At 45.8% G+C, this 14266-nt stretch overlaps 1 protein-coding gene across 2 annotated transcripts in view; it reads right to left on the minus strand.

The window, feature by feature from the left end:
* CRIP3 (cysteine rich protein 3) overlaps positions 1 to 14266 on the minus strand; it is a 94727-nt gene that overhangs the window by 67644 nt on the left and 12817 nt on the right. For both annotated transcript variants that reach the window (XM_029592824.1, XM_029592823.1), the window contains exon 2: positions 13647 to 13741. In XM_029592824.1, coding sequence (XP_029448684.1) covers positions 13647 to 13741 — 95 coding nt within the window. The remainder of the gene's footprint in view (positions 1 to 13646; positions 13742 to 14266) is intronic.

A 14266-nucleotide genomic window follows, 5' to 3' on the forward strand; every position in this document is an offset into this window, starting at 1 on the left:
TAAATATTTTAAGTATATTCACATTAACTATATTCACAATAACTATATTTACATTTTAATTATTCACATGGTGCCAGGGAATATATGCGGTTAGATCAGGTGGTAGGATGGTGGGGAGGGTGAGGGTGGAGGGTGAGAGGGGAGGAGGATGAGGGAGGGTTGGAGGAATGGGAATGGGGGTTGGAGGAATGGGAATGGGAATGGATGAGGATCATGGTTGTTAAGTTCAATAGGGCGTGTCAGTCAGGGGGGGGCGTGAGGGTGGGGTGTGTATCTATGGGAGTAGACGGTTAGTCAGGGTATGCTAGTTTGAAGAGCCAGGTTTTAAGATTCTGTTTGAATTCTTTATGGCAGGGTTCCTGGCGTAGGTGGGGTGGCATATTGTTCCAATGGGAAGTGCCTGCTATAATGAATGATCTATCTCTGATTGTGGCATGTTTGATGACTTTGGGGGAAGGAGTCAGGAGTTTGGCTTGGTGCTGTTTTCTAGTTGGTCTGGTTGTGTTGTGGAGATGGAGATGTTCAGGGAACCAGTGCATGTCTTGGTTGTGAATGGCTTTGTGTATGAGGGTGAGGGATTTATAGATTATCCTGGAGGTTACTGGGAGCCAGTGCAGGGATTGAAGAACTGGGGTGATGTGGTCATGACGGTGAGTGTTTGTGAGAATGCGGGCGGCAGCATTCTGTAGGAGCTGCAACGGTTGAAGGGTATTTTTTGGGAGGCCTAGGAGGATAGCGTTGCAGTAGTCCAGTTTGGATAGGATCATGGCCTGCAGTACTGTTCGGAAGTCAGAAGTGTGTAGTAGTGGTTTAATTCTCTTCAAGGTGTGGAGCTTGAAGAATCCGCTCTTAATAGTGTTAGAAATGAATTTTTTGAGGTTAAAATGGTTGTCTATCCATATGCCAAGGCTGCGGACAAATTGGGTGAGTGGGCAGCCTGGTGGTGAGAGGGAAGAAAGGCTTAGTGTGGGAATGTTGGGGGGAGAGAGGATGAGTAGTTCGGTTTTGTTGGTGTTGAGGGCCAGAAAGTTGTCAGTGAGTAATTTGTTTATTTCAGATAGAGCAGATTTCCAAGTCTTCATTGCGTTAGTGATAGAGTCAGTTATGGGTATGAGTATCTGTACATCGTCTGCATAAATGAAGTGCTGGAAGCCCAGCTTGGAGAGCAGTAGGCAGAGGGGTATGAGGTAGATGTTAAAAAGGGTTGAGGAGAGGGATGAGCCTTGTGGTACTCCTTGTGATAGCTTGACAGGTTTGGATTCATTGCAACCGATTTTTACACTATAGCTCCTGTCGTGTAGGTAAGACTGGAACCAGAGAAGGGCATTGTCCGTGACGCCAATTTCCTTGAGGCGTTGAATGAGTATGTTGTGATTAACTGTGTCGAATGCCGCCGATATATCTAGTAGTGCGAGTATGTGGGACTGTCCTTTGTCCAGAGCTTTGAGTATGGATTCTGAGAAGGAGATAAGTAGGGTTTCTGTGCTATGGTGTTTACGGAAACCAAACTGGGATGATGAGAGAATATTGTGGTCTTCTATGTATTCTGTTAGTTGTCTATTAATTATTTTTTCGAGTATTTTGGAGAGGAACGGGAGGTTTGACACTGGGCGATAGTTTGCTGGATCATTGTTGTCTAAGTCTGGTTTTTTGAGGATGGGTTTTATAATGGCTTGCTTTAGTTCAATTGGGACCTGGCCCAGTGTGATAGATTTGTTCAGGACATTTGCGATGTGTTTGGCAATTGGGGTCGGGTTTGTAATGTTTTGGTGGGCAGGTTGTCTGAGGGATGATAGGCGGGTCTGAGTTTTTTGATGGTGGTTTCAATTTCTAGTGCAGATGTGTTTTCGAAATTTGAGAGGGTGGTGTTTGAGGTTTGTGTGGGTGGACGTAGTTGTGTGATAGGATCGTAGTGGTTAGTGGGGGTGTTGTTGGGAGTTGTTATGTTCGGGAGGCTGGGGTGAGGTGAGAAACGAGCCATAATGGTCTGTACCTTGGTGTGGAAGTATGATGCTAATTTTTCACATTTTGTATCATCGTCGTGGTCACTGTTATGTCTGTCCGGTGCTGTGATAAGGCTGTTTACATATTGGAAGAGGGCTTGTGGGTTGAATTGGAACTGGTGGATTCTTGTGGCATAGAAGTCTTTCTTTGCTTTTTCGGTGGCTTTTCGGTAGGTGTTTAGAAGGGCGCGAAACTGTGCTAGGATGGTGGGTATTTGATTCCTCCGCCAGGATTTTTCAATTTTACGGAAGTCGAGTTTCATGGTTTTAAGTTCATTTATATACCAGGGTTTCTTATTATTTTTGTTTGCTTTGATTTCTTTGGTGTGGGATGGGCAGAGTCTATCTGCTATGTTTGTGGTGATTTGAAACCATGAGGATATGGCTGTGGTTGCGTCAGTGAGGTCTATGTTGGGGAGTTCTTTTGAAAGGGCCTCAAAGATGTCTTCAGTCTTGCCTTGTTTGCGATATGTTATTGTATTTTTGGGTTGCGAAGGGGGGGGGTGTCTCTGATTGTGCATCGTGTGTCTATTCGGAAGTGGTCTGACCAGGGGATGGGTGTGCATCTGGGTTGGTCAGTGTGGATTGAGGAGTTGGTAAAGATGAGGTCGAGAGTATGCCCGGCCTTGTGCGTGGGTTCCGAGACATTTTGTTTGAAACCAAGTGCAGTCATGGCTGTCAAGATAGCTTCACAAGAAGGGGAAAGGGGGTCACGGTCAACATGAATATTTAGGTCTCCCATAATTATGGCAGGCTTGGTATTGTTTATGTGTTTTGAGATGTATTCTATGAGAGGGGAGGGATTTTGTTCGAGAAGGCCAGGGGGGGCATAGATTAAGCATAGTTGGAGGGAATTAGATTTGAAGATACTGATTTCCAGTTTGGGGGGGGGGTGCAATATTTTGGAGTGTGAGGTTGAAGTTCTTTTTGGCAGCCAGGAGTAGTCCGCCTCCTTTTTTTTTTTGCTTCTGGGTATGGAAAATAAGCTGTATGCATCTGAGGAGAGTTGGTTAATTAAGGCGGAGCCGGTATCCTTTAACCAGGATTCCGTGATGGCGCATATGTCCAGGGCTTCGTCTGTAAGGATGTCCTGTAGTAGAGTGGTCTTTTTTAGAATGGATTGAGCATTTAGAAGTAGAATGGAAAATGACAGCATACCCAGGATTTGTGTGAGGGGGGATGCCATAATGGGGATGAGTGATTTGTGTTGTTGAGTTAGGTATGTGTGAATGTTCGATTTGTGGGGGGTGTAGAAGTGTTTTATGGTGGGGATTGGTTGTGGACTCATTATTGTAAGGAGTGGAGTGGAGGGTTCTGCTTTGGTTGATTGTTGAATGAAAGGAAAGGGAGTTGGTGACTGCAGGGGGGGGTTAGTATGAGGTAAAGGTAAAGGGTGGGTACGAGGATGGTAAAGGGTCTTGGTGAGAGGAGAGACTTATTGATAATAGATGTATTCCTTAGTGGTCTTGAGGCATAGATTTGTGAGGTCCGAGATCATGCTAGATGCGTGATACTTTGCTGTGTGCTGGGGGTGAGGGGTGGGCGTGGAGAAAGCAATGGCTCACCCCAGGCTTCAGTGATGGGATGATGGCTTTGGTGAGACTCAGGTAGTTGTTATTGCCCTGGTGGCCGTCATCTCCTTCAATCGTATGCGGTTGGTCTATGGCGTGGAAGGTTCACACGAAGGGGCACACTAAGGGGCAGGCCCCTTAGTCGCGCTCCTTCTGCGCGAGACGCCAGGGACTGGTCTGTTTTTTATAAGGATAGTCTCTCGCCGGAAGTACGTCACAAATGTGGGTGTGGGCGTCCGTTCGCGTGGTGTGTGTGTCGCTGCGATCCCCAGCCGGGTAATTCGCAGGGTGGTGGGCTTTGGGCTCTGGGCTCTGACCCCGACGGGTCTCCCCTGCCAGTTGCAGAGAGTCGTGCGAGCCGGCGTTGAGGCGATTCGGCGAGCGGTAAGCGGTGTTGGTCGGGCCGATCGGGTCGGCTGCGCCGGCGTTGGTCGGGCCGGTCAGGTCAGCTGCGCCGGCGAAGACGGCGGCAAAAGGAAGGAGCTGGTTGCTTGCCTGCAGTTTTAGGGTCCGGCACCGGAATTAGGTCACCAGGGGGAGGGTGTTCAGCGTCGGCGTCCGCTCGCGTGGTGTGTGTGTCGCTGCGATCCCCAGCCGGGTAATTCGCAGGGTGGTGGGCTTTGGGCTCTGAGTACTGGAACACTTCTCCCTCCTTTGCCTAAGAGGCAGCCAACTCAGCAGGGATGCAGGCTGGAGAAGAGTTCTATGGCTTTCTTTACAGAACCCAAAAGACAGACAAACCCTCATGCATAGCAGGGATGCCGGAGGCAGAGGAGTGATACGAGTGTAAGCAGAAGCAAACTCTGCATCATGGAAAATAGTACAAGCAGGTTCCTAATAAGTAAACCCAGACAAAGATAATGGATCTAGATTTTCCTGGATACAGGAAGGACCCAGAAATGTAAACAAGAGAGACTCTTGGATGAAAATCACACAGTTTCCTTTGGTGTGAAAAAAACGAAAAACTGGAGCCCCGAGTGCCCTCCAGAAAGAAACTGTCATCCACTGACATCCAAAGGATCGAATGGATCTGGAGAAGAGTGCCCAGGTTTGGCTGGTAAGCCGAGTGGGCAAGCAACACTTGGAAGAACAAACAGCAAACCACAGCAGAGCCTGGGACAGACCCTGCGTGCCAAAGCATCAGACTTAGCTGACAGCGCAGGACAGCATCAAGGGTTTCAGGGGATGAGAGAATCTCCGAAACAGACCTGTAGCTCAAAACTCCCGAGCAGGGAGACAGGCCTGCAGCTCACTCAAGAGCATCTGTCAGAACAGGTTCTTCTATCCTGCCTCAGGATAGCAAGGGGAGCCAAGAAGGCCCTCTGGGCAACCTAGAGAATGAGAAAAACTAAGGCAATATTGACCAGAGAATGACGAAAATAAGTGGAAAAATGTAGTGTATCCTTCCCTGCAGGTATACAGAAATATACCATGGGCACCTTAGCTTTACCTCCCCTACCCTCAACAATTCAATTGGAAGTCAGTAGAGTGAACACCACAAGGAGGGAGAATGATGGACTGCCAGGGAAAGCAGAAGTCACCTGGTTGTCTATCAGCCCCAAACGAACTCACTGCCAAAACCAGCAGGGAGTAACCCACTGAGATAGAGCCCTCAGTTTTCTTGAAACAGCAGAAACTGAGAGCAATTGCCCCAGGGGAGAAATCCCAAAGGCTCCTCTAGGAGATGGGAAGCCAGGGAGTCACACGCGCAAACCCTGGTAGAACATGATTTCATTACCAGCCCAGAAACTCAAAGGGCAGCAGGGAAGGCCCTAAGGTGATTTCGGAACAGAGTGCCAAGCACCCAGCTGAGGTATCACTACATTTAGCCATGAGTGCATATACTTCCCCTCCTAAGGGGACACGTGGCCCAGAAATGGACAATTGTATGACCTAGGACTCCTCTTCTCCACAGAGAAGGTGAACCTGAAAAAGGGGGGGAACAATAGCTTGCACGCTACCGCAAGCAAAGGGCAGTGCCTATGTTGCAGGGTACTAAGCCCCCAACTCCCTCAGCCATGGACATGGCAAAAGGGTGAAAGGCACGATCACCCAGCTGATGGACCGAAATGCTCCTCTCAGAGGAGGGTCCTGCAAGAATGACCAATGATTGCTTTCCTTAAAGAAGACACCCCCAGAATCCAGCAGCTACCAAAGTGACTCCTGAACAGGGGGGAAACCTGGAGGGTCACCAGGGAGCAACACTGGACAGGCTCCTTCGTGGACAGACCTTCTGTGACTTAGAGCACCCAAGAGAGAGCGTTACTCTTGACCGGTTCTTGGGGTTGGCACCAGTCAGAGCAAGGCTATCCCTTGTCCAGCAACAGAAAATGAGGGACACCCCTCAAAGGTGGTGCACAATCAGGTGTCCAGAGGAGAACCCAAACAGGTTGCCCTGGAACCCAGTCGAATCTCTCCTTCCAGAGGGGAGAAGGAAGCAACGGGATCGGGGCCTTCCGATCCCAAAAGACCTAGCAACTCCCCAAAGGAGAGCTGAGGCACAATCATTTATCACTGAAGTGCCGAAGGGACCAACCCTCCATAGGCAGCAAGCCTTGGATAGAGAAAGTCGACATTGCAATCCCCAGAGGGGGCCCCAGCTGAAGACGGTCCAACGACTGTTGCTGTCGCTCCCCGGCCCTGGCCTCCAAGGAGACGCACTGATTCAGAGGACCGGGGCCCTGGATCAGAGAATAAAAAAGCTTTTCAGGGACAGAGCCCCAGGGGAGTCTTGACATGGTAGAGGTCGAAAGACATTCCTCTTCTGAGAAAGGAGAGGACTCCTAAGCCACTCCCTCGATGTTCTCAGGATCCAACCAGAAATGGAGTCCTAGATCAGTCCTATGGCTGCAGAACATAACCTGTTGTGACTGCCTGGAGGGAAATCCCTACACACAAACAGGCAGCAGAGGGCAACTGGAAGCTCTCAACTGCAAAAGCACACTGGACGGAACTCATGCAGTGGTAACCCATCCATGGATAGCAGCCTACCTATTATCCTAAGCGCCATGCTTGTAGGAGAAATTCCATGCCCCAGCAAGGACAGAGAACCGCGTGTCAGTCTGTGGCTACATGCCACCCCACAACCAAACACAGAGTGGGTAACAACACCTCCCCTACCAGTGCGCGCCTTAAAACTAGGTGGTGCAGATTGACGCGGCGGCTGAGACCATGACAAAAGATGGTAGAACTCTAGTATGGTTGAGAACTGCACAGACAGGGAAAACGCCACTGGCCAGCGTCAGAGGCACTTGGAACAGAGGCCTTACCTTTCGTAATTGCGCAAGTTGCGTGGCAACGTCACAGTAACTCCAGCAGATGGAGAGAACAGTGTGACTAAAGCATCCCCAGCACCACTGATGCTCTGGGTAAGGCATGGTGGAGGGTGGCGGTCTATGGTATCGCCCCCTCTCCAGTACCTGATAACGCTTCAAGAGGCGGGCCCTTGAAATTGCATTGGAAACGACTCATCTGCGAGTCCCACAGGGAATGACAGCAGCAAAGTCCCTGGTGATCACAGGTGCTTATGGAGTACTGCAGACATGTCCTGCTATCTCCGACTGCAGCTACTGGTGCCCCTCGCAGTGACTGTGCCCGTAGGGCCCACAGCACTTTCGCGCTCACCAACACAAAGCCACAACCGGGCACCCAATGACTTTGCACTCAGGGCCTTGACTGTACTAAACCAAACTATAAAGCAGTTCGATGGAATATAGCACCATCCCCGGCACCCCAGATGCCCTGCAGCCCAGCCACAGGTCACTGCTGCAAAAAAGAATCTATGACCGCCAGTGCCAACGGCAGCTCCCCTCGCCTCACTTATTTATCTGGGGGTGTTTATCCTGCGAGCTCAATGGCCTCACAAGCATTCAGTTGATGAGAGCTTCACTAGCACCCATTAACACTTATAATGTGCGCATCCCAACGGGGCCTCCAATGCTGGGATCGCCAGCTGAAGGGACAGCTCTGAGCTTCTCAGTGCTCTGTAGTGGACACCACCCAGAAACCTTGAGGGCACCGGACCACTGCATATGGATACAGTAGCACACTAGGGTGCCTCGAGTAGATGGCTACCCCTACGCTCGATCTGCAAGAAGCCAAAAACCCTTGCCACCCAAGGGCTGCAAGGTTACGCGGGGCCTTCAGAGAGCCCCAGCGGTCGATGGCCTGAGGGGCGACAAGAGTACTCAATGGCAAACCTGGTGCCTGGTCGGTGGAGCTCGATGAAGTTGAGATGGTTATAAGAGGCATCAGTGGTCTGAAGGCCTTTACAGTAGTACCACACCTTGTTGGCCTCGAGGGCATCAATGGTATTGGGACAGCACTACATTGCAATGGCATGGAAGTCATGCTGGTACTGAGGCTGTATACCTTGATGATGTAATGGGGGGCCGCGGCATCAAGGGTACGCACCCCAAAGTAGTTAAATCATAAGCGGATCATGATAAATTGCAGACGGACCTTGTAAGACGAAGATTGGGCATCCAAATGGCAGATGAAATTTAATGCGGATAAGTGCAAGGTGTTGCATATAGGGAAAAATAACCCTTGCTGTAGTTACACGATGTTAGGTTCCATATTAGGAGCTACCACCCAGGAAAAAGATCTAGGCATCATAGTGGATAATACTTTAAAATCATTGGCTCAGTGTGCTGCAGCAGTCAAAAAAGCAAACAGAATATTAGGAAATATTAGAAAGGGAATGGTTAATAAAACGGAAAATGTCATAATGCCTCTGTATCACTCCAAGGTGAGACCACACCTTGAATACTGTGTACAATTCTGGTCGCCACATCTCAAAAAAGATATAGTTGTGATGGAGAAGGTACAGAGAAGGGCAACCAAAATGATAAAGGGGATGAAACAGCTCCCCCTATGAGGAAAGGCTGAAGAGGTTAGGGCTTTTCAGCTTGGAGAAGAGATGGCTGAGGGGGGTTATGATAGAGGTCTTTAAGATCATGAGAGGTCTTGAATGGGTAGATGTGAATCGGTTATTTACTCTTTCGAATAATAGAAGGACTAGGGGGCATTCCATGAAGTTAGCAAGTAGCACATTTAGGACTAATCGGAGAAAATTCTTTCACTCAACGCACAATTAAGTTCTGGAATTTGTTGCCAGAGGATGTGGTTAGTGCAGTTAGTGTAGCTGGGTTCAAAAAAGGTTTGGATAAGTTCATGGAGGAGAAGTCCATTAACGGCTATTAATCAAGTTTACTTAGGGAATAGCCACTGCTATTACTGGCATCAGTAGCATGGGGTCTTCTTTGTGTTTGGGTACTTGCCAGATTCTTGTCGCCTGGTTTGGCCTCTGTTGGAAACAGGATGCTGGGCTTGATGGACCCTTGGTCTGACCCAGCATGGCAATTTCTTATGTTTGACTTTACAAGGTTAAAGGAGGCAAGGATCTCAGATTCCTTAATTACTCCAATTCAATCAGAAATTAAGGTATTGGGTCTTTTTCTAGATGCTGAGCTATCTCTAAAGCAACAAATTGCTTTTGTGGCTAAGACAGCTTTTTATAAACTGAAGCTGGTTCGCTCATTAAAAATATTACTTCCGCCTTCAATTTTTAGGATGGTGGTTCAAACTCTTCTGCTTTCCCATCTAGATTATTGTGCCTCTCTTTCTGTGGACCTTCCAAATAAGATTACACATATTTTGCGATTAATACAAAACGCGTCCGCCTGAGCAATTTCTGGGCGGTCCGAAAGAGATCATATAACACCTGTCTTGATAGACCTGAACTGGCTCCCAGTAAAATGGAGGTGCAGATTTAGAATTATAATTGTTTTCAAACTAATGAGGCTCACTCCCTTGTGCATCCTGAAAAGTCAACTTAAGTGGTATATTCCCGGTCGCGTTTTACAATCACAGGATGTTCTACTTTTAGCAACCAGTACGGTGAAGCAATTCAGGTTGGTAGATACCAGAAAGCGTGCGTTCTCCTCTGTTGCTGTATCATAGTGGAACATGCTTCCTGTTATGCTCAAACAACAGAACTTTAAATGTTTCAGGAAAATGGTGAAGGTGATGCTGTTCCCGGAGGCATTTGTTTGAATGGGTTTAAGCAATTAGTGTATTAATGTATTGTAATTTCTGTTAAGATGCAAGTGGTTTTATTATGTGTTGTCTTGTTTATGACCTCTTATGAATGTTTTTATGTAATCCGCACCAAACAGATATCTGGAGGTCGCAGAATATAAAATCTTAAATAAAATAAAGGAATGGGTAAATATAAAATGGTTATTTACTCTTTTGGATAATACAAGGACTAGGGGGTAGCATTTAAAACAACTCTTGAGAAAATTTTTCACTCAATGCACAATTAAGTTCTGGAATTCATTGCCAAAAGATGTGGTTAAGGCAGTGGGTTTAAAAAAAAGGTATGGATAAGCTCCTGGAGGAGAAAAGCCTGTAAACTGCTTTCAATCAATAAGGAATAGCCACTGCTTGTTACCAACATTAGTAGTTTGCGATCTATTTAATGTTTAGGTAGTAGCCAGGTACTTGTGAATTGGATTTGGCCACTGTTAGAAACAAGATTCTGGGCTTGATGAACCCTTGGGTCTGACCCAGTATGACATTTAATCAGGTTACCTATAGGTCCATATACTTCTGGAGTATGACTGGCACAGCACCTACTATTTTAAAAATACCACCACTTCTACATATATAATCACTTCCCCAGGCGTAAAACGGGTCACCCAAAGCAGTGTACAATAAGTCAACTGCTTGACATTGCAGACAAGGTAGTGAAAATCTGATTTAATGACTGTGAAAGACCTGAATCCGCCCTACTCCTCTCATTCTGGTAGTTTCAGCCTTGTGCTCTACATTGGTGCTACAAGCCCCAGAATGCAGGGTGATGCTAGATTAAACAGTGGAGTGAGGTGGGGTGCACATTTTGCATGCTCCTCTTGTTTTAGGTGCCTAGGGATGTCAGATAATGAGTGGCATGTTGCTTCTCGTTTCTCACCAGTTTATTTCATCCCTTTTCATAGCAGTGTTTGTACACATCTATGGCACAGCTTTACCTGGCATTGCCTCCTGTCTACATGACCTACAAAACCAAGATCTGCATTAAGGTGGCAGCTGAGGAGGTAAAAGGCAAATTTGCTTACCATAAATGGTGTTTTCCACAGATAGCAAGATGAATTAGCCATGACATATGGGTGATGTCACCCGGAGACGCACCTCTCCTAGGTTGTAGAGCTTTCAGTTCTGAGCATGTGCAGGAATTCCCTCGTGAGCCTCCTCAATCAATATCAGAGTTAAATCCAGTTAGGTAGTCAATTCATCTTGTTATGACCGGAAAACACGATTTATACTAAGCAAATTTGCTTTTTCCTTAGATAAGCAGGGCTGCATGCACCATAATGTGGGAGTCCCAAGCTGAGGGTTGCAGTGGAGCAATTACTGAATAAGCAATCTGGACTCATCCATGAAGAGTAGACCGTGAGAACACACTATGCAAAACTACTTCTCTGAATTTACTGTTAGTTCTTGAGAGATTGTTCAGACAGTAATGGGACAGAGCTGTGAACTGATGACCAAGTTGCAGCCCTGTAGATGTCTTGGAGAGGTACTGTTCACAGGTAAGCAATCGAAGAGGCCTCAGCTCTAACTTGATGAGCTTTGACAAAGTCTAATTTATAGGCCTGTGTAGCACTGCAGAATACAGTTCACTATCCAGTTAGACATTGCATGTTTGGTGACTGCAATACCAAGTCTGTTAGGATCACAAGATACAAAAACGTTGTGAAGCTTGGTGAAGCGGCAGAGTTCTTTTTTTTTGTAGTAGGTTAAGGCTATTTTGCAATCCAAGGTATGAAGGCTGTGGCCTCGGAAAGAAGACAATATGATTAATTGATACTGAAAGAAGAAGTGACTTTTGGGAGAAAACCTGGACGAGTGTGAAGCACCACCCTATTGTGGGAGAATGGCATATATGGTAAATACTGAACCAGTGCTTGGAGTCTGCTGACTGGATGACGTTACTGCCACAATAAAAACTACCTTCCATGTCAAGAATTTAAGAGAAGCCGATTCCAATGGCTCAAAGGCTGGCATCATTAGTAGAGATAGGACAACAGTTTGTTGAATTTCCATTATAAATATAGGGTCAGCAATCATTTCATGCTTTTTCTAAATTCAGAATTGCGTTTGCATGTTTTGTCTTTGGTTGGAATCAAAGAAAACTGATTAATGTTAAGGGCCTGATTTTCAAAGGCATTTACATGTTTATGATAAATCTGTTTTTATTTTTTTAAAAACATACAATAGTGAACATTACAATATATATATCTGATTACATACAGCATATTTTTGTAAAACTCTTATGTTCATTTTTCTCTTCCTAGTCCATTTAACTCCCATCCCTTCTCTCAAAACCCCAAACCACCATTAAGCATTTACATGTTTAATGCTGAGCTTTATGCATGTGAAAGCACTTTACCAGTGGAAATGGCATTTTGAAAATTGCTGTAACATATGTTTTTGCTTGCATTAGGAGTGAAAATTGCTACGATAGTATTCCATATCTGCATTCATAGTTCTTTTAAAAATTCACCTGAAAATAACGGTAAGGTTTTTGTTAGTGGACAAGCTTCCTGAATATTGCAGAGAGGAATGTCACTGGAGTACCTAGATTGGATATTAAGACAACAGATGCCTGTTTTAAGAGACTGGAGTGCCTTTTGCCAGGAACATTTCACCCAGGATTGAGCAAAGAGAATACGGAGTCCATAAATGGATTAGAATCAAGTCATACAGCTATCATTATTCCATTTTCAGTCAATGATTAGTTGAGGCGCAATAAGTATACTATGCAACTATGCAACAGCAGTAACAAATATACAAGGGGGTACCTGCAGCCAAACATCTGCACACTGCTTAATTCGCATTCTGCTGCCCAAGGCACGGGGCCATTTCAAAACGTATGGGTCTATATCGCGGGGGGAATTCTCTGGCGAATTTGTATAGATTCCTCCATTCCATTACCAAATATAGCACTATGCAAGCTCTAGCATCAGCACAGAGTCACGACTTAAGGGCGGACCTAGAGAGAGGACTTACACGATAGTCTGGTTCTGTTTAATTGTGCCATTACCTCCATATCTTATATAGAATTGTAACCTCTCATTATAAGGCTCACCTGTTGAAACTCATTGAGAGTCCCAGCTGTCGGAGCTGTGGGGAGCCTACTGCAACACTCAGTCATAATGTTTGGGATTGTCATTCCCACAGAGAGGTTCCAATAAAAGCAAAAGTAGTCCATGTGCCTATAAGTAAAGAACCCCAAATTATCCCTATCAATTGAAGATACATTATTTACAGTACATGCTGTGAAAGTATGTATACTGAACAAAGTATGCTGAAAACCAAACCTTGCAGTATAGGAGACAATATGCCAAACCACTCACTACAGCTGGGAATTATGCTGGTACTGTATGCCAGAGAAACCGAGGGAACCAATTCTCTCTGTCAATGAGCTGAATGAATCAGTGCAGACCAAGCTGAATCTCTTATGGGAAAAAGAAAAAAAAGAGGTACGCTGGCCTGCTCTGAAGAACCTGAGCCCTATGTATTGGCATCTCATTTCAATCAGAGATAGTGCCACCCGGTAATGCCAGGGCCCACCTAGAAGTAGTACAGATACAATGTGAGGATTCATGAGAGAGTAGGAGACCGGTTCACTTCAATTACAAAACTACGCCAAGCGTTGCATTTGCACTCTGGAGGCAAGTAGAAGCACACTTCATACACATGCACGTGTGCTAGCGAGTGATCCAAACAGTGCACATGCATTAAAGAAATATGCATGTGGTCATCCATTCCTCAAAAATTGTCCTCTCTTAGATCCCCGACCCCACTCTCCCCATGTTTTATTCTTTATTTCTTAAATATAATTATTTTCAATTCATACACTTAATCAATGTTCCAAGAATAAAACTTGAATGAGAAATGAAGCACATATGATTAGAAATGAAAAGAAAGTGTAAATGCACAAAAGAAATGCCATCCATACATACAGCTTCCTTGCAATTTCAGCTCCCTCATCCCAATAACTTACTTCTGCATGGCCACCTGCTGATAGAGTCTTGTTACATCGCTGACATTTCAGGCAAAAGCGGTGCCAGCTCTTCCCAAGTGAGCTCACCTTCTCAGCTGTTCACAAAAGAAAAACAAAACAATTCACTATAATGCAGATGTCAATACTCCTGTGAGGAAAAAAAAAGACAGCACCCCACACTGAAAACCTGTACTGAACATACTATCAATCAAATCCGTAGCTACATCAGTTCCTACTTGTAACAGACAGGAGAAAGATGGGGAGGTGACCATACTAGACTGTCCCACGCAGATTAAAGTAAGGCGGCAGTAAGTAGAGCACCTTGAATGCAAGGCTATACAGGCAGGAAAAAATAAATAAAAAGCTGGTAATAGCTCTGTACAAATCATTGGTGAAATCTAGTCTGATGTATGGTATTCAATTCTGAAGGCCACATCCCCAAAGGAAGACATGGGTTATAAAGAATCCAAAGGATATCAAAATGGTGTACATCACAGGCCCTTTTGAGTTATAAATTAAGGACGTAACGCTGTAAATTGCTGAGTGAGGAGAGGGGAATACAAAGCACATCAAAGTACCTAAAGAGGTTAGTACTCCAGCTTGCAGATCAGATGGCTGAT

This window comes from Rhinatrema bivittatum, chromosome 3 (assembly GCF_901001135.1).
Source record: "Rhinatrema bivittatum chromosome 3, aRhiBiv1.1, whole genome shotgun sequence".
NCBI lineage: Eukaryota > Metazoa > Chordata > Amphibia > Gymnophiona > Rhinatrematidae > Rhinatrema > Rhinatrema bivittatum.